General features: G+C 51.1%; 1 protein-coding gene, 1 long non-coding RNA gene and 1 pseudogene across 2 annotated transcripts; 1 reads left to right on the plus strand and 2 right to left on the minus strand.

The window, feature by feature from the left end:
- Positions 1–122: 122 nt before the first annotated feature.
- On the minus strand, positions 123–8669 carry LOC131416780 (polyunsaturated fatty acid lipoxygenase ALOX15B-like; annotated as a pseudogene).
- A 335-nt stretch (positions 8670–9004) lies between these two features.
- On the plus strand, positions 9005–10653 carry LOC131416621 (uncharacterized). The gene is made up of 3 exons (XR_009222623.1): positions 9005–9045; positions 9913–9984; positions 10369–10653. It is a non-coding gene; the product is annotated as an uncharacterized LOC131416621 (long non-coding RNA).
- A 2649-nt stretch (positions 10654–13302) lies between these two features.
- On the minus strand, positions 13303–26611 carry LOC131416622 (polyunsaturated fatty acid lipoxygenase ALOX15B). The gene is made up of 14 exons (XM_058559275.1): positions 26465–26611; positions 26157–26379; positions 25778–25859; positions 18820–18942; positions 18427–18530; positions 16932–17104; positions 16552–16698; positions 16247–16450; positions 15108–15194; positions 14787–14956; positions 14481–14602; positions 14277–14377; positions 14029–14199; positions 13303–13656 (listed from the first exon to the last, which is right to left on the minus strand). The coding sequence occupies exons 1-14, from the start codon at positions 26609–26611 to the stop codon at positions 13477–13479; spliced, it is 2034 nt and encodes a 677-aa protein (XP_058415258.1). The 3' UTR covers positions 13303–13476.
- Between the last annotated feature and the right edge of the window lie 665 nt (positions 26612–27276).

Genomic DNA, 27276 nt, shown 5'->3' on the forward strand with positions numbered 1-27276 from the left:
CTCCCCGCCTGCGCGCGACTGTTTTCCAAAAAAGCACTTCAAACACAAGCCCTGGGTCCGTCGGCGCGCGGGGCCGTTTACCGGGGGCGCGGGGGGCGGGGAGGGGAGCGCCGAGCGCGCGGTCACACGGCGGCGCCGCTCTCCACACTCGCGGGGTCCGGGTAGGCGTAGGGCAGCGCCAGGCCCCGGTTCCGCGCCCGGGTGTCCCGCGAGATCTGGGCCAGGCGGCTCTGGAAGGCGGCGATGCTCCTCCGCGGGGCTTGCTCGGTGAAGTGCTCGGTCCGGGTAGGTGCCCAGGCGCCCCTTGGGGCGGCAGGAGAGAAAGCTGGGACGTCCGCCCCGCGAGGCTCCGGCCTCATCTTTTAACCCAAAGGGATTCTGGTCCATCTTAAGTCAACCTACTTAGGCACCCAGACTACCGAGGACCCCAATTCACGAGAAAATCCACCCAAGGACACAGACCACCTGAGCCTCGCCCACTCAGACCGCCCAAGACCCAGGCAACTTGAAACATAAACCACCCACCCACCTAGGCAAAAGACAGCCTAAGCACAGCCTACCAGAAACCCAGACTACCCAATCCATGCTCACTTTGAAACCCAGACCGCTCTAAGCTCCACCTACTAGAAACCCACACTCCCCTAAACCACACCCACAGCAGCCTGCATCACTCCAGGCCCTGGCATCAAGGAGCCCAGCCTGCTAAGTCCACCCTCCAAGTAACCCATTGTCCCTAGGACCCCTTCCTCACCCCACCTACTCTCCTGGAACCTGACTCCCCCACCGCCACCCTAGCGCTTGCTTACAGTGTCCTTGGTTTCGTTGCTGACACCCCAGAAAAGCACAAGAGCATGGCACGTGGTGTTGACTTCAGGGAGTAAGGCCACCAGGTCTGTCTGGCCTTTGGCGGTGGGCAGGGGGAGCAGCATGGTGGTGGGAATATTGGGCATCCAGGCACTGAATTCCAACTGAACCCCCCAAACTCAGTAAGCACAGAGCTGCCAGTGCTCCTGCTAGGTCCACTCTCCTCATGACCCTGCTTGTCCCCCCCGGATCTGGCACAGCCTTACCTGGCCGCTGTTGACAGCAGCATGTTGGGCTGAGCAGTTGAAGATGATCATGGTGAGATACTCAGTGAGGCCAGCGCAGCTGTCCAGGGTGGAAGGGACCCCTAGAAGGAGGTGAGGTGGAGAACACAGAGCTGAAATCCAAGGGGCTGCTGCCGTGAGAAGTGGGGTCTAGAGGGCAGGAGACAGGGATGGATACCTCACCTGAGCTCATGTAGCTTGGGAAACCCTCCTGGAAGATCTCCCTGACCCAGGCCTCCAGCTCCAAGTCCCTGCTCACTGCACTGTCCTCTGGGTAGCAGATGCCAACAATGTCGGACACAAAGCTGGGGATCCACGAGTGCATGGTGATTAACAGTTAACAGATAACAGGAACCTTTGCTGCCCCAGAGGTATGAGCTGGAAGAGGCCACTGAGACCAGCTGCCCAAAAAGGAGGAAACTGAGGCCAGAGAAGGAAAATGGCCAACCACACCTTGTATGAAGCCTTGAGCTGAGCTTCAAACCTGAAGGCCTCAGTCTCCACCAGGGGGTGCAGACCTGGGCCTAGCCATAATCAGTTTGCAGATGTGTTTTGATTGGCTGCCAAGGTTTTTTGTTTGTTTCTTTTTCAAGTTGAATCAATGGCCAATATTTAAATATTAGAAAATGTCTGGTTTCTCTTGAAAAATCTAAAGATCTGGCTATAGTCGTAGCTGGGTCGCCACTGTCCCCATCAACAAACATGAATTCTCCATTGGCCACAGTCTCTGCCCACTCCTCTTCCCTAGCTTTCTGCTGTTTACTGGGCCTGCGGGTATTTGCTTTCCAGCCTTTTGAGCTAGATCAAGCCACAGGGAAGGATTAGATACCAGGTCCCTCCGTGTGGGGACTGGTGGATTGGGACTGTCTCCTCCACTGTTTCCCAAAGGGTAGAGCTGGGTCTGCCTTGCACACCAGGGCATCCACTCTCAGCCACAGTAGGGCTCACGAAGGGTGTGTGGATCCATTGCTAAGAAAGGTTTTGACACTGGCAGCTCTAGCTGTGGGTGTTCATATGGGAGGAGTCCCTGAGGCCTTCAGGGGGAGGTGGGGCATGAGCTGGGCTTGAAGAAGCAGCAGTGTTTGGATAGTGAGAGAAGGAGAATCAGGGTGCCTGGCCTCCCTAAGCTCAATGTGTGCTGAGAAGGAAGGGTGGAAAGGGGGGGCCAGATTCCAAAGGGGCTGAGATGCTGCAGTGAACACTGCATTCCATGTGTCAAAAAATGCAGCCATGTGAGTCTCATGAGCAGTGCTGTCATAAAATCCCAGTGCCTGAGGGTCGTTTTGCAGGTTAATGGTGGGAGGTGGGGACCCCGGAGGAGGTCAGACATCAAGAACACCTGGCCACTGTGGCGGAGACTAGAGGTGCATCCCAACGAGGTCTCCTGTGAGGGAGATTTAGAAGGAGAACTAGAGACATGGAGACTTTATCTATGGGGTGAATATTAATAATAGCTAATGCTCTGAGAGCATTTCCTATTCACCTGAGGTTTGTTCTTAGGGCTTTACATTTAATCTTAATAACCTGTGAGGTAGGTGCTCTTATTATCCCTATGTTCCTGTGAGGAAACAGACACAGAGAGGTTAAGTGACTTGCCCAAGGTCACAGAGCTGAGAAGGAAGAAGAGGAGGCAGGAAAGGACTATGAGACACCAGTGTGTTTGGGCAGAAGATGGGAAGAAATGGAAGAACGAGCTAACAGAGATGTGGCTGAGGGTGAGGCTTGGAGCCCTCATGCCCCAGCAGAGCTTCACCTCTCTATGGCTGCCCAGATCTGGAGCGCATCATCTCGATGGTGGTAGTGGGTGAGGTCCTGGACCTCACGGTCAGCCAGCTGGTGGGGCAGGCAGAGGGAGCGGTAGGTGACAGCCTCTAGCCCTTTGGCAATCAGCTCCAGGCAGCCCACCCGTCCCAGCGATGTTGACTGTAATGAGCAGAGAGCCCACTGTCGCCAGCAGAAGGAGGCTCAGGACCAAACCTCTGCCCCTTCCTGGCCCCCTCTGCTGACCACAAGGATCCCAGGCCTTCCAGGGCCCTGACGTGGTCGATGAGCTTTCCTGGTGCAAAGAGCCCAGTGTGGGCCTGGATGTTGATGTGCAAGGTGTAGCGGAAATGAGGAATGAGCAGCTGGGGAGGACCAGAGTCAGAGGTTAGATGAGAGAGCCCCTGGTCCCCCACACTCCTGGGACTGAAGGAGGGGTCCTCCTTACCTTAAAGATAGGGTGGCACATGGGCAGCTGTCGCAGCATGGAGAGAAAAAAGGTCTCCATCACAAAGTGAGTTCGAAGCAGATGAGTGACCATCTCGTGTACCAAGAACTCTGAGTGGCGCACCCAGGTCTTGGCCAGGAGCCAGTCCTGGGCCTCATCACTGGGTAGGAAGATGGGGCTGTCTGGGCCAGGAGTCTGAGTGAGCTGGAGTCGGGGGCACAGGGGAGGGTAGGTGTCAGGCAGAAACTGGCTGCAGAAAGTGTGGCCCATTACCGTGTCCACGGGGCCAAATCACGTGGTCAACTCCCTTACTAGCTGTGTGTCCTCGGGAAAGTGAATTAACCTTTCTGTGACTCAGGTTCCTTATCTGTAAAATGAGGTTGACGATAATAATCCCTTTCTCATTGGGTTGTTCTGAGGATTAAATGAGTTAATGCCAGTGAAGTACTTAGAACAGCGCGAGGCACGCAGTAAGTGCCATATGAGTGTTTCCTATTGTGATCACTTCTAGTACAACAGGAGAGGAAACAGAGTTGCTGAGAGGCGAAGTGACCCCAGGCCACCTTGTTGTTATGTGTGGTGGAGCCAGTTGAGGGCTCCTTGTCCCAGCCTGAAGTCAGCCAGATCCCTAGTTGTGTGGGGCAGAGACCGGAAGGGTGGGAAGGTGGGAAGGGAGGGTGTGGAGACGTGTCCAGAAGGGGTCATGTTTTTTAACCGTTGGGAGCATGATTGAACTGTCAAAGGTGCATGATTCAATAGAGTTGATTTTGAAACCCATGTCAAGATGCAGTTTGTTTTCTGACACTGAATATCACAACCTTTCCATCAAGATAGAAATCAAAGAGGCCAAGCAGAAAAACTAGAAAAAAACAATGAGGGAGGGGCTGGGTAGGATTCGATGAGAGTGATGAGCAGCAGCATTTAGAGGTACCATATGCTTTCAGTCATCCTGGAGGTACCATATGCTCCCCGCCCCCCAGCCTCCCCAGGGCTCCTTGCTGACCTGGATGGCGAAGGGCAGCAGGGGCCCGCCGGGGCGCTGGTGCAGCAGGGTCAGGGGTGCAGCCACGTACTGGGGCTGCCCGTTAATGACACTAGGCGGAGGCCTGAGAGGATGGTGTGGTCCACCAGGTGCAGAGAGCCCCTCTAGGCGAGGAGAGGAGGAGGAGGGCTGAGGGAGGGACAGCCCTGTGCAGTTTGGGAAGCTAGGGGGAGGGAGGGAGAGTTACTCTGCACCCACAGGTATTTCACTTAAAGGAACCTCATTCCCTGGAGCCAGTGGGGCATTCCACCTCAGAACCACCTTCTGGTTCCAAAAAAAAGAGACTCCCACCTGAATATTGGAGGGGCTTCTGTTGTGGCCAGGCCCAAGTGTCAAGGGTACGCAGTGAGAGAATTGAGCCCTGATGGACAGTGCCTTATGATGCAGAAGGCACCTTCCTGAGGTTGGGGGTACATTTCATCCCAGTAGCCCAGAGAGAGGGCAGATAATAGCTCAGGGGAGTGCTCAGCTGACCAGCTGTAGGGCATCCTCAGTAACCATGACAACCGACTCATTGCCAAGGTTTCTGAGCTGTGGGGTCTGCCAAATGCACTGATCCTGGTAAAGTACCAGGAGAGAGTATTCCCCACTCACCCCGCCCCCTCAGCCCTTGCCATTGCAGAACATCCCCCCTTCAGTGATGAGCAGGAGGCATTGATTGACTCAGAGAAGAAGCTGAGCTAGCTGAGAAAGGAGGCTTGACAGGAATGGGAGGGGATGAAGGGCAGCCAGGGCTGGGTGGAAGAGATGGGCTCTGGGGGACTGGGAGCCCAGGCATCTGGGCTCCTGAAGGCACTGAGGGGAGGGAAGGGAGGCTGGACCCCTAGGCCCCTCACCTCCAGCTGAGCCTGCAGACTGGTTGCAGGGCCCAGCATGGGGGCCACCATGGCATCAGTGACAGGGAAGTTCTTTGGGAGGCTGTGACAGCGGCGGATCAGGATAGGGTTGACACCATTCAGGAAATGGGAGGCAAAGAAGGTGTCCTCCCACCAATGTTGAAACACGCACTCTGCAGAGGGTGGGTGTGGAGAGGGTCACCCTGGTCCCCAGGGACCCAAGTCCTCTGCCTCCAGTGCTGCCACCACTCTGAGGACCCAGATCTCCAACCTTCCAGCACGGTCACTCTCTGGTGTTCCCTTTCTTCTACCCCAACTGGTTGGATAACTTTACCAGTGAGTGGCTTCTCAGAAGACAAGGGATTAGAGATTTGGGTTCTACCTGAGGAGTTACCAACTCCCTTAGCCCCACCCATTTTTTGGTGAAGCCTCAGGTGCTCTGTGGTTTGTATAAGACTGCATCTAGGATTTGAGTAGAATTTGAGAAAAATCAGAAGACTGAGGGATGCTGGATACCAGCAGAGCCCATCTTTCTAGCCCTCCTTCCTGGTTTCTGCTCTATGGGGGTCTCTCCAATTTCCTGTTGAAACTCACCAGGCCCGTGTCCTATTCTTCTGAAACTTTGCCAGCAGACACCCTGGATAGTTTGTTAAACCAGAACAATCATTCAAAGAGAGAGCTTGCACTGCCTTGGAGTGTGCTGTTGGTGCTAGGATTTTTGAACCGTTCAACATGTATAGTTTGAACCCCAGGTCAGAATGTACAGCTGGACCCACGGTGCACCCAGGGGGACAAGGATATTGGTGAGCGGAGACTCCTGACTTAGTTTGGTTTTCAAGTCTGCATTCGAGGCACAAGGCCCCACGTGAGTAGGTGGCAATTTTGAAACGAAAAAGTCTTTCTACTTCAGATGTTTTTTCCTAATTTGCTGAGGTTATTCACAGGACAGGTGTTTCCAGTTGTTCAGAGCCACTCGGTGTTGGGGACAGTTTGAAGATGTAGTTATGAAGTCAGGGAAGGGAGGTGACAAGCAAACAGACCCCAAGGCCCTAACTTAATTTCAGCAGCTTTAGGAGCTTGGCTTGCTACGAAGCCAAGAGATGGCGAAAAAGGAGTGCTTGTGCCTGGAAGTGTTTCTACTTGTCTTGACAAAAAAATCAAGTTGGTAGAACTTACTTTCTGGCCATTCTTGCTGAAGTCCTGATGGATGAGAATGGCTCCCAGAACAGTGAGCCTTAGCCCATCCCGAGGGGGGACATTTGGGTTGGAGCATCCTCCCTGGATCCCTCAGCCCCCACCAGGGGCCAACTGTGCCGGCAGCCCTGGGTGACAGAAGTTGTGCTTTCTCTTCTCAGGGCAGGAATGAGGTTCTGTGAAGGACAGGGGAGGGAACTGGCGGCAGTGCAGGACAAGTTCTGTGATTTCCAGAATGTTCCAATTCCAGCTCCTGTTTCTCAGTCCTACCAGGTGACCACCCCAGACTCTCTGGCCCTCCCTCACTTCCCAGACCTGACATGGGTGATTTGGGGAAGACGAAGGTGCGCTGGATCTCATCCAGGCTTCTCCAGGGCCGTTGGCTAGCCAGCAGTCTCTTCAGCTTCAGGGCGATGTTCCTGCAGAAAGACATTCAGAATGGCCTGGGTGGGCTGGGAGGGAAACAAGCTGCAGCGAGGGAGCCGTGGGCTGGGGCAGGCAGGCTCACGGGAAGAGGAGGTGGAATTTCTGGCTGACTTCTTTGGTGACCCAGTAGCGCAGGTTGGGATCGAGCTCCTTGAGGTTTTCCGCATCTAGGCAGTGGGGTATGCCCAGGAAAAACTCACTCCACCTGGGCAAGGGCAGAGATGGAGATGAGAGCGAGGCACTGATGGCTGGACTCCACCCTTCGGGACTGGAAAAGGTAATGGGCTGGGCCCCTGGGCCTGGTTGTGCAGGCAGGGCTTTGGGATTGGGAGCTCATGAAGTGGGGCTGTGCCAGGACTTGGGACTCCTCACGTACATGCTATTCTTGGTCAGACCTGAGGCTCAGCTGACCTCAGCAAGCAGGAGCAAGGGAGCCCCTTTGTTGCCAGAAAACTAAGAAGTAGGGGCCTACCAGGCCCAAGTCCCCCTGAGCTGCTCACTGGTATTTCTGCTGCCTCTCCTTTATCTCTGCCTGGCGCTGGGCACAGAGCAGAGGGTGACTGTCCTGCCAGATGACTTTGGCTGGTGGAGGGAACGAGTGAGGGGGGACCTGCCCCCAACCCTTAGCACCCCAGCCTCTCCTCAAACCCGGCGAAGGGCATCTCCAGACTGGAATTTGGGCCAGCCACTGGTTTCTTGGTCTGTTTTACCTCTTCCCCCAGGGATGGAGAAGCCCCTGCCCCCTCCTCCTCCCATCCAAGGCAGATACTGCCTCAGCAGCCCCCTTCTATTCATTGACCCCAACTCAACAGCTGAGGCCAGAGGGGACCAAAGAGCAGAGCTGGAAAGAAAGAGAAAGGAAGGCCCCCCCCCCCCCACATGTTTGGCACCAGTTGCCTGCCTCCCCTCCCCTGTGCTTCCCAGTCCTGTTCTTCTTCCACCAGGCTCTCCCTCCTCCACCCATTACTCCCCACCCCCACCCCCACCCCCACCCCCCAACGTCCCCACCTGATCTTGTCATAACCACTCTTTCCTCCCTCTCATTGGTCCCTCCACCAGGTCCCCCACAACCAATAAGTATGATTCCTCCCAACGATTCCTCCTCCTCCTTCCGGTGCCCCTCATGCCACCCCCAGCTGGTCTCCCCCCTCACTTCCCCCTCCTCCCGCTCTGTGGCCGCAGCAGGGCACCAGTGCCCTCCCCTGACCCACGACCACACTAGCCTCCCCTAGCCCCAGCCTTGTCCTCTCCCTCACCTGCCCCCTCCCGCAGCACCAGGGTCCCCGCCCCCTCCAGCCACTGGTAGCAGGGGAAGCGGAGGGGGGCGCCCCGTGGCGACGTGAGCTGGAACCAGCGGCAGAATCAGGCGTCGGGAACCAAGGGCCCAGGCGGGTGGGACAGCGCCCGGGGCGCCTTGTGCACGCGCAGCAGCAGCACCGGGCCCACGTCCTGGGGGGGCTTCACCTCGAAGTCCTCCTCCTGGGGGCGGGGGGAGTGGGCGGAGACGGAGAAGGCTCGCAGGGTGAAGTGGGGTGGAACGCGAGGAGGGCCAGGGCCCGCGCGGGCACTCACCGCGCCCGGATTGAAGTCCTTCCCGAAGTTGTCCAGCCGCAGGGCCGGGATCTCGCCTGCGGGTCCACCAGGCTCACTGACACGTTGTCCCAGGTTCCCGAGCCCAGGAAGGAGCCGGTGGCCACACGCACCCGGTACTCGCCCGTGGCCTGCCGTCGATGAGGTCCGGAGTGCCGCAGGAGACAAGGCGAGGGCGGGCTGGCTGGAGGATTGAGAGTTGTTGGGGCGGCGGGGCAGGCGGGTCTGGGGAGACTCGTGTGCGCCTGGCTCGGGCTCCAGTGGTCTGTGCCCGCAGGAGGCATCTCCACCCGGGCGCTGCGCGATCCCGCGTGCCGCCCAGCACCTGCCCTCGGCCCAAGCCCTCGCCCCCAGCCCGCGGGCTAACCTCAGCTCCTTACACTGTAGCCTCGGCTTGCCTCTACCTCTCCGGACCTGGGTCGGCTTTTGGCTCCGGAGACACTCCCTGTCCACGCCTCCGGGTGACTCCGCCCCCCTCCCGGTGCCCCGGGAGAGAACTGCGGGCGCCTCCTCCTCGGCCTCTCCGCCCTGCCCACTCCCAGCCCTGGTAAACCACCCAGTCCGGGTAAACCACTCTGAGCAGCGAACACTGAGTCACTGCGTGTCCTCACGCAGCCAGCCCGTCGCTTACCTCCATCCCCGTCCTCAGCTCTTCCTCAGGTCGGTGGAGGTGGGAGTGGAGACGTGATCTGTTCCCCATCCTCCCTGGGTAGTGAGCAAAGGCATCCGGGAAGTCCATCCTGGATGGCAGGAGGGAGCAGGGGGCGCACAAAGATAGGGAGGAAGCTGGAAGGAGACCTGGCAATGAGGGAAGAAGGGACGGGGCTCTAGGCACCGTGAGGGTGGGACATAGGGCCCCTACCTCCAGCCTAAGTATTATTTTCAAAAAAATTAAAGGCGTGATTCATACAAATTAGAATGAACACAAGTCAAAGATTTAATTCAGCTCAGCAAGGTGGTAATGCTGGTTCCAAGAACAGTTGAGGAGCCGAGTATTTATAGGCATTTATAGGCAATTTTATAAAGGAATTAAGGTTAGGATAGGATTCCTGAGTTACATACAAAAGTAGCTAATGTCCTATGGGGCAATAAACTGTAATTGTTGGGGTTATCTTTTTTTACCGAACAGAAATCATTTGCATCTCTATCAGACACAAGTTACATACTTCACATAGACTGAGGCCTTTATTAATAATAAATAGCAAAATCGAACAATGGTATATTCTTCTAGAAAATTAAATATCCTTGAAAAGACAGGCAGTTGTCCTCTTGACTATTGATCAGTTTTGGATACTTTTCCTTAACAAGGCTGTTCCCTGTGAGCATATCCATCAGGCAATCAAATAGATCTCATTTTCCCAGGTGTCCCCCACCCCCACCCCTGTGCGCCGTGTCTCTTTCTCTGTGTGTGTGTGTCTCTGTCTTTTTCTGTGTGTGTGTGTCTCTCTCTGTCTCTTTGTGTGTGTGTGTGTGTCTCTGTGTGTGTGTGTGTCTCTCTCTCACTCTCTCTGTGTCTCTCTCTCTCAGGTGGAAGTCGCCATTCTCTTACTCCTCATCATGGCCCTGCTGTACAATCCCACTCCCTTTCTCAAACAACAGGTGGGTATGCATCTTTCCAGACTTCTTCCTTGGTGTTTGTGTTGATTACACACTTAGCTTATTTTTTGTGCCATAAAAGGGGTCATACCATGCTTATAATTGTGTGACGTTTTCCACCTCTACAACAATACATCATGGATGTTTTTTCCATGTCAGCATTTATAGATTGGCTTGATTACCAGTTACATTATTTTTCATAGTAGGACTGTTTCCCAATTTAACATTTTCTTCCTGACGGACGTTCAAGTTTTTAAAAGTTTTTTTCCTATTATAACTAATATTGCGTAAAACATCATTGTAAACATTCCTTTATGCAAATATGGGTGTTTTCAGTAGGATATCTTTTTATAAGCGGTTTGCTGGATTAAATTTTTTTTTTTTTAGGTTTTGAAGTTTGATTGAGACTTCCAAAGGGTTCTCCTCCAAAGCTGCACTGCTACACTGTTTTACCAGGGACCGGTTGCTTCACACCCCTGACAACTCTGAATACCTTTCCTAATGACCAGTATGGTTAAATATCTTTTCACATGTTTATGAGACATTTAGGTTTATTTTATGAACTGCCTTTTGTGAATTTCCTGTTATATTATTTGCCCTCTTTTTTGCTGAGTTACTTGTAGAAGCTCTTTATATATTTCAGATATTTTCTATATGTGGCAAATAGTTGCTCCCATTGGTTACTTGCCTTTGATTTTTATGTCTGGCAACCCTTGCCTCTGCATTGTCTCATTAACCCAGTTCTGTGCTAGTATCTGAGTCTTGCGTCTCTGTTTCTACCCGTTTTGCTGCTACCTACCCATACCTTTGTCCTTCTCCTTCCCTGGTGACTCACTCCACCCTGTCCTGGAACATTGAGCAGGGAGTGGCAGCAGATAAGATGGGCTCCCGCCGCACTTCTGGGACCTTCCACCCTACACTCTTTCCTCTTTTCTCCTTCCATGACTCCCTGATTCCCTAACTGAAAGACCTGGGATGGTGGAGGCAGGAGTCGGGGGTGGTAAAGAGGGAGCTGGTCCTCCCCTACTGCCAGCAAGCCCAACTGGGGTGGGGAGTCTCTATGGCATAACGTTGGGGCCTGGATGCCCGATGCCTCATTGTCCATGAGGAAGTCCCCACCCTAGGCCAAGGGGACCACCACTCTGAAGAGTTAACTGGATATCCTCTAGAGGTGACTGTTACCTGTAACAACCTTCTCTTCTTACGGCTGGTCAGCCGAGAGCCCAAGGACTCAGTGTGTGTGTGCTTGTGTGTGTGTGTGTGTGTGTGTGTGAGAGAGAGAGAGAGAGAGAGACAAACAGACAGACAGACAGACAGAGACAGATGGAGAGACAGAAAGACAGAGGGAGAGAGAGAGATTCAGAGGGGCTTCCAGGGCCTGGGCAGTGGAGGCGGTAGTGGCTTCTCCAAGGAGGGTTGGAGACTGACAGCTTGGATTCCCACTGCTGAGCTGCCTTGGGGTCTCCAGTTTCTCCTGGAGATGATAATTGATCCCAGAAGACATAGAGTGAAGCAAATACCAGCTTATTGACTGGGGCACAACTGCCTTCCAACTCGCTAGTCCATCTATCCATCTATCCATCCATACATCCATACATCCATACATTCAACCATTCTTCCTTTCATCCATCATTAAACAAACATTCGTTGAGTATTTCTCAGGTGTCAGCACAGTGCTGGGCACCATGCATATAACGTTGAATGAGACCAAGCTCCTGCCTTCAAGAAACTCATGGTCTAGTGGGGGAGACACACAGGTAAATAAAAAAGGGCATAGAAGAGTTTTAGGAATCATTTGTGTATTAATTCCTCCATTCAACACCTACTTAACTTGAGCACTTGCAGTGTGCCAGACAGCGTGGTGGGCAATTATGAACCTTGTCCTCGTGAGCTTACAGTCTAGTGATAGTGGGAAGGACAGGGCTCATGTCTTCTGGAACATGCCCCCAAGGCAGCCTCAAGGGCAAGAGAAGGATGGAGGAGGCACACTAGCTCTTAACTGCCTCTTCTTGGAAGTGACATACATCACTTCCTCTCACAGTCTATTGGCCAGAGTTGGTCATATGGCCTCAACCTAACTGAAAGATAGACTGGGAAATGTTGGGAAGTACCTGAGATATTTGGTGAGCACAAACTCTTTCTGCCACAGCAACCAATGGTTCCTGCCACTCCAAGTTAAGACAAATAGACTCTTCCTCATGGAATTTGAATATTGAGGCAAATAATTCAAGGACAAAAAATGGTAGGAACTTTGTCATTCCAATGGCGGTGCCTGAGGAGGATGTCCATTGGTTCCTGTGCCCAGAGCTTCCCAGGTTTCCAGTCCTTCCTGAGGACTGTGTTTCACTCTTACTGTGTTCAACTCTTTCTTCAATCCCTCAAGGCACTCAGTTTCTTTTCCATAAACTCTTTTATTGCTTGAGTTAGCAAGAATTGTTTTCTGTTGCTTGAAACCAGAGAAGTTTAATAGCTATATATCTCTAAATGATTTTTGGTACACTGAACTTCAGTAAAGAATGAACAGTTCAAATGTTGCCTGCTGGTCAACCAACATTGCACATTCTGAAGCACTGTTCTGTTTATTTCAATGGACATGTTTGTGCAGTTACTCGAATATATATTCCATTTTGTCCACATTGTTTTGTAAAAATTAATGAAATTGAAAGACCAAAGCTATGATACCTGCAATATGAGACAGACATGGAAATCATTAGGTGAATTCACAGGGACACATTTTTGGCCTAAATGGATGCTCGTTGAGTTGGAACAAGAAAAAAGAAAAAGAGAATTAAAGAATGTGTATGAGATGTTGGAATTCCATCATTGAGGACTGACTCTAGACAGCAACATATGATTAGTGATATAATATTTTCTAAGTCTCTGGAAGTGGAAGCTGCTTTATAATATGCAAGCCTTTTGTCCAACTTTGGGGCAAGTTTTCAAGAAAGCATACATGGGCACTGCCTGCATGCCCCAAGCTGTCCGTCGTCCTCCTTCTACCCTGCTTCCAGTGGCCCTTTCTCAGTGGGCTGCTCATTTTAAAGCTGGGACCATAGGTCAGCGTCAACTTCTTGGGCAGTTTTTGAACCAGCCATTTTTTGTGCTGCTGAGCAACCTATAGGAGGGCTGCCCTTGGGTCAGGTGACCATTAGGTCCAATCTGCTGTGGTCAGTGGGATCAGGGGCAGGGTTACACTCTCCTTCTCCCCCCTTGGTAACGTAAGGTAAAGACGCAAAGCAACACAAGGTCACAAAACCCTTCAAGGGGGCTGTGGGTGTGCAGGCACTTTGAGGCTTAGAGCCTTCAAAAGGTGCTGTCCCATGAGATTCTGTTCTCTGTATTTATTTCTTGTTTTGTTGGGCGGGGGTGAGTTACATGGGGCCTGGTTGTCCCAGGAGAGGCATGTGGGGGCCTGTTTTTCTAGGGAGTCCTTTTCTCTGAGACTAGAGCAACATGGTCAAAGGTTGTCATGCAAGGCCCTGCTCTCCAGGGGATTTAGATGGAGATGCTGTTCTCGATGAGGGGAGGGTCCAGGTAGGTATAGGGCAGCGCCAGGCCCTGGTTCCGCGCCCGGATGTCCTGTGAGATCTGGGCCAGGCGGCTCTGGAAGGCAGCGATGCTCTGCCGCGGGGCTTCCTCGGTGAAGTGCTCGTCCGGGTAGGTGCCCAGGGGCCGCTGGGGACCAACCACAAGGTTGAGTGAAGGGGCTGCTGAGAAGCTGTCACCTGCCTTAGCCGGCTCTGGCCCCAGCCCTCCACCCTGAGGACCTGGACCAGCCTCCGTCTGAGCCTCACCCACACCCCCTCCCCGCAAACACCTGGAGCGCGATTACATGTTGCCTTTGCAGCTAAGGGTGACGCTGCACTATCTCATTTGGCCATTTGACCCTGGGCTGTGAGATGTCCAAGGCTCATGTTTCCCCCTGGGAAGGTTAAGTGGGGTGACGGGACTGGGCTTCTTGATGGAAGAGTGGGGTCTGGGCCAGAGAGGGGAAACAACACCCCTCCCTTACTCCAGAGCAGGCCTGACTCCCAGCCCCACACTCACTCGGTCTCCAGGCTCCTTGCTCAGCAGCCAGAGGGTAATGATGACATCACAGGAGGCATTGACCGGTGGGAGGGTGGCTATGAACCCCTCTGGCCTGGCCTGGCCTTTGGAGGTGGGTGGTGGCAGCTGCATGCTGGGTGGCAAGTTGGGCACCCAGGCACAGGAGTCAAACTGAAGGCCGAGAGAGCAGAGTGAAGCCTAGGAGTCAGGCCCCTCCATCCTGCCACCCCTGCACTGACCCTTCTCACCTGCCCTGCACTGATGGCAGAGTGCTTGGCTGAGCAGTTGAATATCACCATGGTGACATACTGCACCAGGGCTTCCCGGGTCTCCAGCGAGGAGGGCAGACCTGCAGGGAGAGTCGGGCTGAGGTTGGGGCTACGAGGGTCCTGAGGACCATGCTGCAGAGGCCTGGCGGAGGGGGAGTGGCTCAAGCGCTGAGGTCCCTGTACCTGAGCTCTCCCGGCCTAGGAAGCCCTTGGAGAAGATCTCCCACACCCAGGCCTGGAGTTCATTGTCATCACGGACGGATACATCGCTCGGGTAGTAGATGCTGATTATCTCAGAGACAAAGCTGCAAGGTGCACCAGGTTTGGATTCAGTCCCGGCCTTCAACCTGACCCTCTCTGAGGCATGCCCCTGCTCAGTCTCATTAATGTCCAGTCCTCCTTGTCAAGAGTCTCTTTGGGCCCTCCCTCTCCTTCCCAGCCTTCCTGCCTCCCCTCAAGCCCCCAGCTCTCTGGGGACGGCCCCCTCACCGCTCCACTGCACCCCAGATCTGCATCCCATCATCCCGGTAGTAGTAGCCTGGGATGTCTTCGACTCCTCGGGCCCGGATATCCTCAGGCAGACATAGGACAGAATAGTTCAGCTGTTCCATGTTCCTCTGTATCAGCTCAGAGAAGCCTCCGATGCCAAGGCCTGTGGACTGGGAGACGGGACTACTGGGTACCAAAGCCCTTGCCCCAGAAGCAGGAGGTGGTACTGGTGGGGGAGAGACTGCCACTCCCACCCCAGGACCCCAGATTCTTTAAACTGAAGGAATGTGCCACCCCTGCCCTCCCTAAGGCAGCACTCACCCTGTCCACCACCTGCTTGGGGGCGATGAGCAGCTCGCGGGCCAGCGTGTTGATGTGCAGGGTGTACCGTGTGTGTGGGATCAGCAGCTGTAAGGGCCAGAGAAGGGAGAGCCCGGTGAGGCCTGGGTGTCTCTGGCACCAGACCTCCCCCTACTGAGGCACCCAGTCCTATAAATCACTCATGGAAAGAGATGACAGGGACCAGAGGGAAAATCCAGGATAGGGATGCGGGCTCCGGGCACAGTGATGGGGGCTGAGTTCCACCAGCCTCTTGTTCTGTGACCTCGGGCATGTGCCTTCCTCTCTCTGGGCATCAGATCATTGGGCAAATGAGGGAGCTGAGCCGGATGAGCACTATGAGCCCCTCAGCTCTGGCATCCTGTGATTTCCTAACCCCTGAGCAGGAAAAGCACCATGAAAACCAGGGCCTGGCAATGTGGACTGGTCCCCCAGAGCCCACCTCTCAGGGCCAGACCCAGGGAGCTGCAGCTGATCTGAAAGAATCAGCCTGGATTGAAGAGGACAGAGCGGGGCCTGCACCCAGGACCAAGAGACTGAGCAGCCGTCGACCCTGCACAGGGGAAATCCTGCCTTACACAGAGGAGAGGCCTCAGGTCCCTGGGGGAAATGAATCTGGGCCATCTGAAGGCTTAGCAGAGCCCAGAGGACCTCCAGAGCCCACCTTAGAGACATGGGTCTCCCTCCCAGGGCTCCCCACCCCTGCTGCTATCTGCAGAAAACCTGTTGGTCCCTTAAAGCCATGTTCATACTTTGACATCTGCCAGCCCCAGATGTCTCCTTTCCTAGGAGTTGGGCTTCTGTAATGGCTGTTGGGTGTTGGTCTGATCTCCCCTAAGAAGGGAACCTCTCTGGGTTCAGAGAGGTCTCACATGCGGTCCCTCCCTCGCTCCAGTCCCTAGTCACCTCACCCCAGCACAGGGCCTGCTGGAAAGCAGCCTCTCAGGGGAGTTGTGCAGGGAGATGCGGCTGAAGCAGGATTGGGGCTCTGCATCCCAGCCTGGAAGGGTAGGGCCATGTGGGGACAGGCTGCTTAGAAGAGGCACCCCAAGGGGTAGGCCATGTTGCAGGGACTTGCAGGCTTGGGGCACAGTCGGAGCTGCCTTGCTTGAGCCACTGACCTTGAAGAGTGGGTGGCAGTGGGGCAGCTGGCGCAGTGTAGCCAGAGTGAAGACCTCAGGCAGCAGGTGCGCCTGCAACAGGTGCGTGAGGGCCTCGTGGACAGAGAACTCGGCGTTGCGCACCCATGTCTTGGCCAGCAGCCAGTCCCACTTGTCATCGCTGGGCAGGAAGATGGGGCTGTCTGGCCCGGGGGTCTGGCTGAGCTGCAGCAGAGGCCAGTGGGGAAAGAGGCGGCCATGAGTGTCTGCCAACCACTCAGTCAGACCCCTCCCCGCCCCTGCCTGCCCCCTGCCTGCCCGCTGACCTGGATGGCGAGGGGCAGCAGGGGCCCGGGCCCTGGGCGCTGGTACAGCAGGGTCATCGGAGCCGCGGAGAACTGAGGTCTCCCATTAATGACATTGGTACGGACGCCAGAAAGGATGCCATGATCCACTAGGAACAGGGAGCCCCTCTGTGGGAGAGAGAAGGGGAGCTGGAGCTGCCATCTGGCTTTCTAAAGGACGGAGGAGGTGCAGCAGGGAATGGACTCAGGGCTGGGAAAGGAGTGTGCATGGGGGAGGGTGCTCTTCACAGACAGCACACGGTAGGTCCTTAATGAATGCGAGTGCTGTCCCCCTCCAGTGGGGATGGGCCTGAAGGCACTGAGATGGGGGTGTGCAGAGCCTGGACCCCGGCACCCCTCACCTCCAGCTCAGCCTGCAGACTGGTCCCAGGGCCCAACACTGGGGCCACCATGGCATTGGTGACAGGGAAGTTCTCTGGGAGGCGGTGACAGCGGCGGATCAGGACAGGGTTGAGGCCATTCAGGAACTGGGAGGCGAAGAAGGTGTCTTCCTGCCAGTGCTCAAAAACATACTCTGTGGGGGTGGGGGGAGATGGGAACTGGGTCACCCCAGCCCCCAGAGGTCTCCCCCTGAGCTTCATGGTGGACTTGCTCCTGGGTCCATCCTGGGCTCCCTTCTCTTCTAAATCTATACCTTTCTCAAGGTGACCTCCTCTCGCTCCTAGGCTTCAGTCACTGCCTGTTCACCAAACAGCAAATCTTAGTTCCCAGCCCACCTGTCCCACTGTCTACCCAACACCCCAACCCAAGGACTCACTAGCCTCAAATGCAGCATATCTGAGACTGGACGTGGGCTCCTCCTCCAGCCCAGCCCCTCCCATTGCCTGGCATCCCAGGAAATGGCACCTCCATCTACCCAGTTGCTGTGGCAGTCTGGGGACCTCTCTTCCTCTTCCCATCAAGATCCCCCTCCTCCTCTTCCCGTCAAGTCCCATTGATTCTCCATCCTGAGTAGCTCTTGGTCCACCTGTCCACTCCACCTCTGCTGTCACTGCCTTGCTGAGGCCACCATCCTCTGCAGACCATGGCCAGAGCCTCATAACTGGTCCTCCTGCTTCCACTCTTGTCCCCTAACAACGCACCACCCACAGAGCACACACGGCCATCTTACTCCCCAGCTGGCAGCCAGTCGAAGCTTCCTATTGCACTTAGGAAAGGCCCAAGTTCCTGCCAGGGCTTACACAGTCCTGCATGACCCAGGTCCCCTGTACCTCGACTGCTGTATCTCTTATCTTCCTTCCCTGACTCAATACCCACTGGCCACAGCAGATTCTTTCTTTCCTCAAAAACTCTCCGATCCTTCCATCTTCAGGGCCCTCACATGCCCTGTCCCCCGAACCAGAAACGCTCTCTGCCGCAACACCCTATTCTTGGCACTGTTAACAACGACTCAACTTTGAAGTCTCAGCATAAAAGTCACCTCCTTGGGAGAGATTTCCAGGACCCCCACGCCAGACTAGGGCAGGTCCCCCTTTACACACTCTCACTGGAGCCGATGCGCAGGTTTCACAAGTGAAACTCGTTATTTTGATTTTGAGTCTAGCGTCCACTTGTCTGCTCAACTGTGAGCCCTGCCGGGACAAGGACTGTGTCCACAGCCCTAACCTGGTATCTGATGTGTAGTAGCCCAACAAATGTCTGTTGGGTTAAAAGGCATTAGGCAGTCAGAGATGCCCCCAGCATCCTTTGTATTTGTGGAGAAAGTAAGGTCTAGCGAGGGACAGGGTCCTGCCCAGGGTCACACAGTGAATTGGTCTTGGTTTTCTGAGACTCCTGACAGCCAGGAGTGCTGATGCCTCAGGAAAGAGGTCAGAAGCCCTGGCCCAAGCTCCTCACCAACGGCTGGGGTCTTCCGGAAACTGAACACCCTTTTCATCTCGCTCAGACTCTTCCAGGACCCCTTGCGATCCAGCAGCCCCTTGATTTTCAGCTCTGCAAACCTGCCAGAAGATGTGATGGGTGGGGAGGGGGCAAGAGGCCCTGGGAGACCCTCCCCTGTCAGCTAGCTGCATCCCTCCTGGGATCTTGAACCACCCTCCAGGTCCTGAAGTAGCTGCTGTCCCTGAGGCAGCCACTGCCCTCTGGGAATTGGTGGTGGGCAGAGGCCATGCACTGGGTAGGCTGTGTGACCTATATCCCTGATGGTGGGGGAGCTGAGTAGGGAAGGGCAGAAGGTAGGGGTCCTAGGGTATCTGAGGCTCAGGGGCAGGACAGGGTGGGTGTCCTCACGCAGAGCCTCCTCGCAGGTAGAAGTTGGCGTTCTTGGCTACGGAGTATTTGATATTGAGGTCCAGGTCTTTCACGGTCTCCTCATCCAGGCAGTGAGGCCAGCCTGGGTTGTAAGTCTTCCAGCTGGAGGGAGGAGTGGGAAGGTGGTCAGCAAGAGGCCTCAGGGAGCCCCTTGACTCCCTGAGCAGAGGGAGTGGCAGGTCCCTTGGAGGCCCTGGTCAGAGCCAGCCCCCTTCTACAAACAGGGGCCTTCCTGTACTCTGCCCTTCCTCTCCACCCACACGGCTGCAAGGGAGCTGCCATGGTCCCACAGTGAGACTTCTCCCCTGGTCACAACTGATTGGTGCAGGGTTGGGCACCTGACCACAGCTGGGCCAATCAGAGTCCTTCCCAGGGAATTGGCTATTGGGGCTGAGCCAGAGAGGCCATCTCTCTCTGGATATCTAGATTATAACATGTAAATGTAGAGACTGTTAGTTATGGCCATTTTCCACTGTGTGGACTGGGAACCAAAGAAAGCTGTTCTGCAGAGAGAGAGAAAAGTGAAGCAGGAGAGAGAAGCATCCAGGGAACTGTAGAGACAGAGAGTGTCACCTTGGTTTCTAGCCTGTGAGATCTGGGGTGATACTTCCAGCTCTCACTTCTGTGAAAACCTCTGTGTCCTGTTAACACATTCCCCTTTTTTCTATCTGCTGGTTGGAGTCTGTTTTTGTTCTTGCAACCACAAAACTCCTGACTAACACAGCTGCATCTCGCAGAGAGGAGGCTGTTCTGAAGCAGGGAGTGCAGAAAGGCTTTAGTTGCCTTTGGCAGGCATCCCATGGAGAGGCCCTTCAGCCTCCATAGCTTGGGGGATCCCACCAGTTTACTCTGCCTTGGCCTAAGACATTTCTAAGTCTCATTTTCAAGCAAGCAATACAGTCTGAAGTCCTTCAGGTGAAAGGGTAAAATCACGTCCCTGCAAAGCTGAGGACCACCAGCCAGTCCTCCTCTCATTCATTCTTGTTCATCCAAATTACCTTTGGGTTTGAACTTTCAACTTCAAAGGACAATTTGCAATAAAAGCACACTGCCACCAGGTGGTGGCCAAACCCTGCTTCTCAAACGTTAGTGTATAAACGATTCACCTAGGGATCTTGGTAAAATGCAGATTCTGATTTGGTAGGTCTGGGGTTGGTGGGCCCAAGAACCTGCATTTCTAACAAGCTCCCAGGTGATGCTGGTACTGTGGATCTGAGACCTCACTTTAAGTACTGAGGGCCTGGACAGTTGGAACAGGGGTAATTGAGAGACATTATGAACAACAGTAACAGTACACATTTGTGCAGGGTTTGGCAGTTGTCTAGCTGCATTCTTAACACAAATTTTTTCATTTGTTCTTCCTAATAACACAAATCAGACTGGTATTCTTAGTTTCTTTTGCAGAAGAAAATAGGATCAAAAAGCCTAAATGATTGCCTAAGATTTCACAATTCCTTTCAGCAGGGCCTAGATTGGCCCTGGGTCTCCTGACTCCTGTGTCTTTGTTTTGACAAGAAAGGAAGAAAGGCCACTCCACGAACACAGTAGACCTCCACATCTGTTCCCTCACCTGGGCTATTGCTGGAAGATTTGGTGCAATGGTTTTCTTGGGGATATAATTCACAACGTATGTGGAATCACCAGGAACCAAATGAGCCTGCAGCTGCTGTGTCCCCAGAGACCTGGTGCAACAGCCTGCAGCCCAGGCTTCAGACAGGAGCCAAGTTGGCCACACCATGATCTTTTGAAAATCTGCACCTGAGTGCACTTCTTAGCTTTCTACCTCAGGAATCCTCACCAGCAGCCTCAGCTCTTCCGCAACCTCCATCCGCTGCCAGAGTGGCCTTTCAGACCCAGCTCTCCCTGCTGAACTCCAACAACATCGAGCCCAGAGCAGAGAAAGGGCCCCCATCTCACCCCTTGCCCTCCCTGGGGTGTGGGGTGGTTTATTTCCAGTTCTGCCCACATTTCCGGGAGGACACAACAACTGATGTGTGAAAAAGGCCCAGGGCACAGAAGACACCAACAAGGGTGAAGCATTTAGAGCAGTGGTTTTCAAACTTTAGTGGGCACCAGAGTCGTTTGTAAGGCTTGTTAAAACAATATTGCTTTTGCTCTCTTCCTTTGTAGTTTGACGACTTTCTGTAGTATATTTATATTCCTTTCTGTTTGTCTTTTGTGTGTTTACTATAGGTTTTTGCTTTGTGGTTACCATGAGACCTACATATAATAAATTATATCTTTTTTTGTTTTACATTTTTTAAATGGCACCCATTAAATGCTGAAATAGTAAAAATTTGAGACATTGTTACATATTCAGTACTTTAAAAGTTCATGGACAACAATGAATTAAAAGGCACTTTTAAAAATCTAGTTTTTCACTACACTCGAAAAGAAACACTTCATGGTAGTACAGTTTCTAAAACTCATCCTAGTTGATAAGGAATGATTAGTTTTGGCACCAGAGGATCCTATCTGCAAATGGTAGGTGAAAGAGTCAGTCCACAGGACATATTTTGACCAGGGCTATCTTGCACTCTTGCTCTCCACAAAAAAAAGAAGAAAGGAACAGAGAGGAACTATGAAAACAGCCAGTAAACAATGAACAAAATAAGTAAGTATATATCAATAATTACTTTAAATGTAAATGAACTAAATTCTTCAATCAAAAGACACAGAGTTGCTGAATGGATGAAAAAACAAGATCCATCTATATACTGCCTACAAGAGACTCACTTTAGATGTAAGGACACACACAGACTGAAAGTGAAGGGAAGGAAAAAGATATTCCATGCAAAAGAAAACCAAAATAAAGCTGGAGTAGGTATACTTATATCAGATGAAATAGACTTTAAAACAAAGACTGCAATAAAAGACAAAGATGGGCATTGCATAATGATAAAGGGGCCAATCCAATAAGAAAATGTAATATTTGTAAATATTTAAGGACCCAACATAGGAGCACCTAAATATATAGAGCAAACATTAACTGGCCTAAAGGGAGAAATAGACAGCAATACAATAATAGTAAGGGATTTTAATACCCCACTTACATCAATGGATAGATCCTCCAGACAGAAAATCAATAAGGAAACATCAGCCTTAGATGACACGTTAGACCAGATGGACTTTACAGATATTTACAGAACATTCCATCCAAAGCAACAGAATACACATTCTTCTCAAGTGCACATGGAACATTTTCCAGGATAGATCATATGTTAAACCACAAAACAAGTTTTAATAAAATTAACAGGACTGAAATCATATCAAGCATCTTTTCCAAATGCAATGGTATGAAACTAGAAATTAATTACACAAAAAAACTAGAAAATTTATGAATATGTGAAGATTAAACAACATGCTATTGAACAAGCAATGGGTCAGAGAAGAAATCAAAAGAGAAATAAAAAATACCTTGAGACAAATAAAAATGGAAATATTACATAGTAATATTTGTGGGATGCAGTTCTAAGAGGGAAATTCATAGTCATAAATGCCTATCTCAAGAAACAAGAAAAGTCTCAACTAAATAACCAAACTTTACACTTCAAGGAACTAGAGAAAGAAGAATAAACAAAGCCCAAAGTTACTAGAAGGAAGGAAATACCAAAGATTAGAGCAGAAATAAATGAAATAGAGGCTAAAAAGACAACAAAGAAGATTAATGAAACTAAGAGCTGGTTCTTTGCAAAGATAAACAAAATTGACAAGCCTTTTGCTAGACTCACCAAGAAAAAAGGAGAGAGGACTCAAATAAATAAAATCAGAAATGAAAGAGGAGATGTAACAACTGATACCACAGAAATACAAAATATCATAAGAGATTACCATGAACAATTATACACCAACAAATTGGACAGCCTAGAAGAAATGGATAAATTCCTAGAAACATACAACCTACCAAGACTCAATAATGATGAAATAGAAAGTCGGAACAGACTGTTTACTAGCAAGGAGATTGAATTAGTAATCAAAACCTCCCAATGAACAAAAGTCCAGAACCAGATGGCTTCACTGGTGAATTCTGCCAAACACTCGAAGAAGAATAAATACCAATTCTTCTCAAACTCTCCCAAAAATAGAAGAGGAGGGAACTCTTCCAAACTCATTTTATGAAGCCAGCATTACCTTGATACCAAAACAGATAAGGATGCCACAAGAAAAGAAAATTACAGGCCAATAATTTCCCTGATGAACATAAATGCACAAATCCTCAGCAAAATATTAGCAAATTGAATTCAACAATAGATTAAAAAGATCATACACCATGATCAGTGGGATTTATTCAAGGGATGCAAGGATGGTTCAATATCCACAAATCAAGGTGATACACCACATTAACAAAATGAAGGATAAAAAATCATATGATCATCTTGATAGATGCATAGAAAGCATCCGAGAAAAAATTCAACATCCATTTATGATAAAACTCTCAACTTAGTGGGTATAGAGGGAACATACCTCAACATAATAATATGACAAGCCCACAGCTATCATACTCAATGGCGAAAAGCTGAAAGCCTTTCCTCTAAGATCAGGAACAAGACAAGGATGCCCATGCTCACCACTTTTATTTAACATAGTATTGGAATTCCTAGCCAGAGCAATTAGACAAGAAAAAGAAATAAAAGGCATCCAAATTGGAAAGACAGAAGTAAAACTATCACTATTTGCAAATGACATGATATTACATATATAAAACCCTAAAGACTCCATCAAAAAACTGTTAGAACTAATAAATGAATTCAGTAAAGTTGAATATGCAATACACAAAATACCCAATACACAAAAATCTGTTGTGTTTCTATATGCTAATAACAAACTATCAGAAAGAGAAATAAAGAAAACAATTCCATTTACAATTGGATTAAAAAGAATAAAATACCTAGAAATAAATTTAACCAAGGAGGTGAAAGACCTGTATATTGAACTACAAGATGTCAATGAAAGAAATTGAAGAAGACACAAATAAATGGAATGATATTTCATGCTTGTAGATTGGAAGAATCTATATTGCTTAAATGTTCATACTCAAAGCAATCTACAGATTCAGTGCAATCCCCATCAAAATTCCAATGGCATTTTGCAAACAGAACAAATAATTCTAAAATTTGTATGGAACCACAAAAAAAAACCCTAATAGCAAATCGATCTTGAGAAAGAAGAACAAAGCTGGAGGCCTCATGCTCCCTGATTTCAAAATATATTACAAAGCTATAGTAATTAAAACAGTATGTTACTGGCATAAAAACAGACACATAGATCAATGGAACAAAATAAAGATCCCAGAAATAAACCCATGCATATAGGGTCAATTAATTTATGACAAAGGAGTCAAGAATATACAACAGGGAAAGAACAGTCTCTTCAATAAACAGTGTTAGGAAAACTGGACAGCCACATGCAAAAGAATGAAACTTGACCACTATCTTACACCACACACAAAAATTAACTCAAAATGGATTAAAGACTTGAACATAAGACCTGAAACTATAAAACTCCAAGAAGAAAACATAGGCGGTAAGCTCCTTGACTTAGGTCTTCGTGATGATTTTTTGAATCTTACACCAAAAACAAAAGCAACAATAAAACAGTGGGACTATGTCATACTAAAAAGCTTCTGCACGGCAAAGGAAAGCATCAACAAAATGAAAAGGCAAACTACTGAACGAGAGAAAATATTTGCAAATCATATATCTGATAAGAGGCTAATATCCAAAATATATAAAGAACTTATACAACTCAACAGCAAAAAAACAAACAATCCAATTTAAAAAATGGGCAGAAGATCTAAACAGACATTTTTCCAAAGAAGATATACAAATAGCCAACAGGTACATGAAAAGATGCTCAACATCATTAATCATCAGGGAAATGAAATCAAAACCACAATGAGATATCACCTCACACCTGTTAGAATGGCTGTTATCAAAAAGACAAGAAATAACAAGTGTTGGCGAGGATATGGAGAAAAGGGAACCCTTGTGCACTGTTGGTGGAAATGTAAATTGGTGCAGCCAGTATGGAGAACAGTATGGAGGTTCCTCAAAAAATTAAAAATAGAACTACCATATGATCTGGCAATTCCTCTTCTGGGTATTTATGTGAAGAAAATGAACGCTCACTTGAAAAGGTATATGCACCGCCATGTCCGTTGCAGCGTTGTTTACAATAGCCAAGATATGGAAGCAACCTAAGAATCCATCAAAGGATGAATGGATAAAGAAATTGTAGTATATATATATACAATGGAATATTATTCAGCCATAAAAAAGAATGAAATCTTGCCATTTGTGACAACATGGATGGACCTCGGGGGCATTATGCTAAGTGAAATCAGTCAGACAGAGAGAGACAAATATCGTATAATCTCTTGTATATGTGGAATCTAAAACAACAACAACAAAAAACAAGCTCATGATATAGAAAACAGATTGGTGGTTTCCAGAGGCAGGGGATGGGGGGTGGGAGAAATGGGCAAAGGGGGTCAAAAGGTAAAAAGAAAAAAACAAAGAAATTATGGTGACAAAAAAAAAAAATCCTTAGCTTTCCCTCAGTTGTACAAATACCCTACAGGGTGTTTATATAACATAAGATCTGGATCCAAGGATTCCCCAGTTAAACAGGGCCTCTCTGAGCATCCTAATCTACACTATAGCTTTGGGAGGGGCAAACTAAGTCAGAAAAAACCCCACATTTGTCAAAAAAAAAAAACCCCAACAACATCTTGATAGATGCCCCCCCCCTCAATATCTGATTCAGTAAGTCTGAGAATTTGCATTTCTAACAACTTCCTGGGTGATGGTTTCAGGTCTTACGTTCAGAGAGCACAAAGCAGGGACTTTAGTCAGCATCATCACCAGGGACACCAGGCTGACCCTGGTGGGTGATCTCACCCCGCCCCCCCCACACCCTCACCCTACCCCCTCCTCACCTGTACATCTCCTGCCTGGCCTGTATCTCCTCCTGGCGCTGTTGCTGGAGCTTGTGGTGGTGGTCTGCCCAGGAGACCTTCGCTGTGGGAGGAGGGGAGTGGGTGGGGAAGGCAGAGAAACTCCCCTGATCTCTGGCCCCAGCCACTCTCCCCTCCACTCGAGCCACCCCCTACCAGTTCCCTTCCCCCTATAAGTACAGTTTCTCCCACACGGGGCTGCTACCTACCCCTCCCCACAGCCTCACCAGCCCTCATCCTCTGCCCCTTCCCTAGCGGCTACACCAGCTCACCTCTCCACTCCCCTTGCCCTTCACCCCCAACATCAGCCCCCTTCTCACTCCGTGCCCTTCCCCCAGCCCCAGGCCGTCCCCTCCCTCACCTGCCCCCTCCCGCAGCACCAGGGTCCCCGCCCCCTCCAGCCACTGGTAGCAGGGGAAGCGGAGGGGGGCGCCCCTCGGCGGCGTGAGCTGGAACCAGCGGCAGAACCAGGCGTCGGCAGCCAAAGGCCCGAGCAGGAGGGGCAGCGCTGGGGGCGCCTTGTGCACGCGCAGCAGCAGCACCTGGCCCACGTCCTGGGGGGGCTTCACCTCGAAGTCCTCCTCCTGGGGGGGTAGGTAGGTTTAATATCTGAGAGGACCGTCCCTCCTCCTTTCTCCTCCGCCCCCACCCCAAGCCCCATGCACTCACAGCACCCGCAGTGAACTCTATGCCGAGATGGTCCAGGCGCAGTGGGGGGGTCTCTCCCTGGGTCCCCACGATGGTAACAGACATTTTGTCCCACGTGCCAGCCCCGAAGCCCTCCCCAGTGGACACCCTCACCCTGTACTTGGCCATGGTGCCAGCCAGAGTCTGGTTCTCTGCTGCTGGTCCTCCTGCAGAACAAGGTGGCTTATCCTCAGGGACGCGCCCTGCCCCACCCCAGCCGGGCTCTAGTCAGGCACGCTGCCCCAAAAAGCATGCCGGGGCACAACCACCTGATTGAAGTTGGCATTTAAGATGAAACCTAGTGTCATCCTTAAGGTAAACTATGGCCCAGGGCAGTGTGGATCCAGAATAGAAGGGAGATAGGACTGAACTACTCGAGAGACTGGGGAGATTGAGTTAATTAGGACTCTCATTTGTAAGTAGCAGATACCCACAAGAGACAACTTGAGCAAAAAGGAGAACCTATTATAAGAACACAAAGCCAGGAATACAACTGGGCCTCAGGAACAGCCTAGAGGCTGGGACTGGAGCATTGTAGGAACTCAGGAAATTCTCTCTCTCCATCTCTCTTTTCTGCATGTCTGTTTTGTCTCCTTTCCCTCTCTCCCCCCCACCTCCCTACCCCTCTCTCCCCCGCCCCACCTCCCTCCCTCTCTCTCTCTCTCCACCAGTTCTTTCTGTTTCCCAGTCCACATGGCAGAGATGGCTGCCACACAGTTCATTCTTTGCCTGAGAGTAGACAGGTTTTGGAGTGTCTCCGTTCAAATTCCAAGTTCCTCAGCAAAGTATTCTCA

Source organism: Diceros bicornis, chromosome 18 (assembly GCF_020826845.1).
Source record: "Diceros bicornis minor isolate mBicDic1 chromosome 18, mDicBic1.mat.cur, whole genome shotgun sequence".
Lineage (NCBI taxonomy): Eukaryota > Metazoa > Chordata > Mammalia > Perissodactyla > Rhinocerotidae > Diceros > Diceros bicornis.

Coding starts and splice junctions, on each gene's coding strand:
- LOC131416622 (XM_058559275.1), bottom strand. CDS start 26,611: ATGGCCAAGTACAGGGTGAGGGTGTCCACTGGGGAGGGCTTCGGGGCT. Junction 17,105..18,426: donor CCGGAAGACCCCAGCCGTTG/GTGAGGAGCTTG, acceptor CCACCCCCACAG/AGTATGTTTTTGAGCACTGG. Junction 13,657..14,028: donor GCAAGGAGCCTGGAGACCGA/GTGAGTGTGGGG, acceptor GTTGGTCCCCAG/CGGCCCCTGGGCACCTACCC.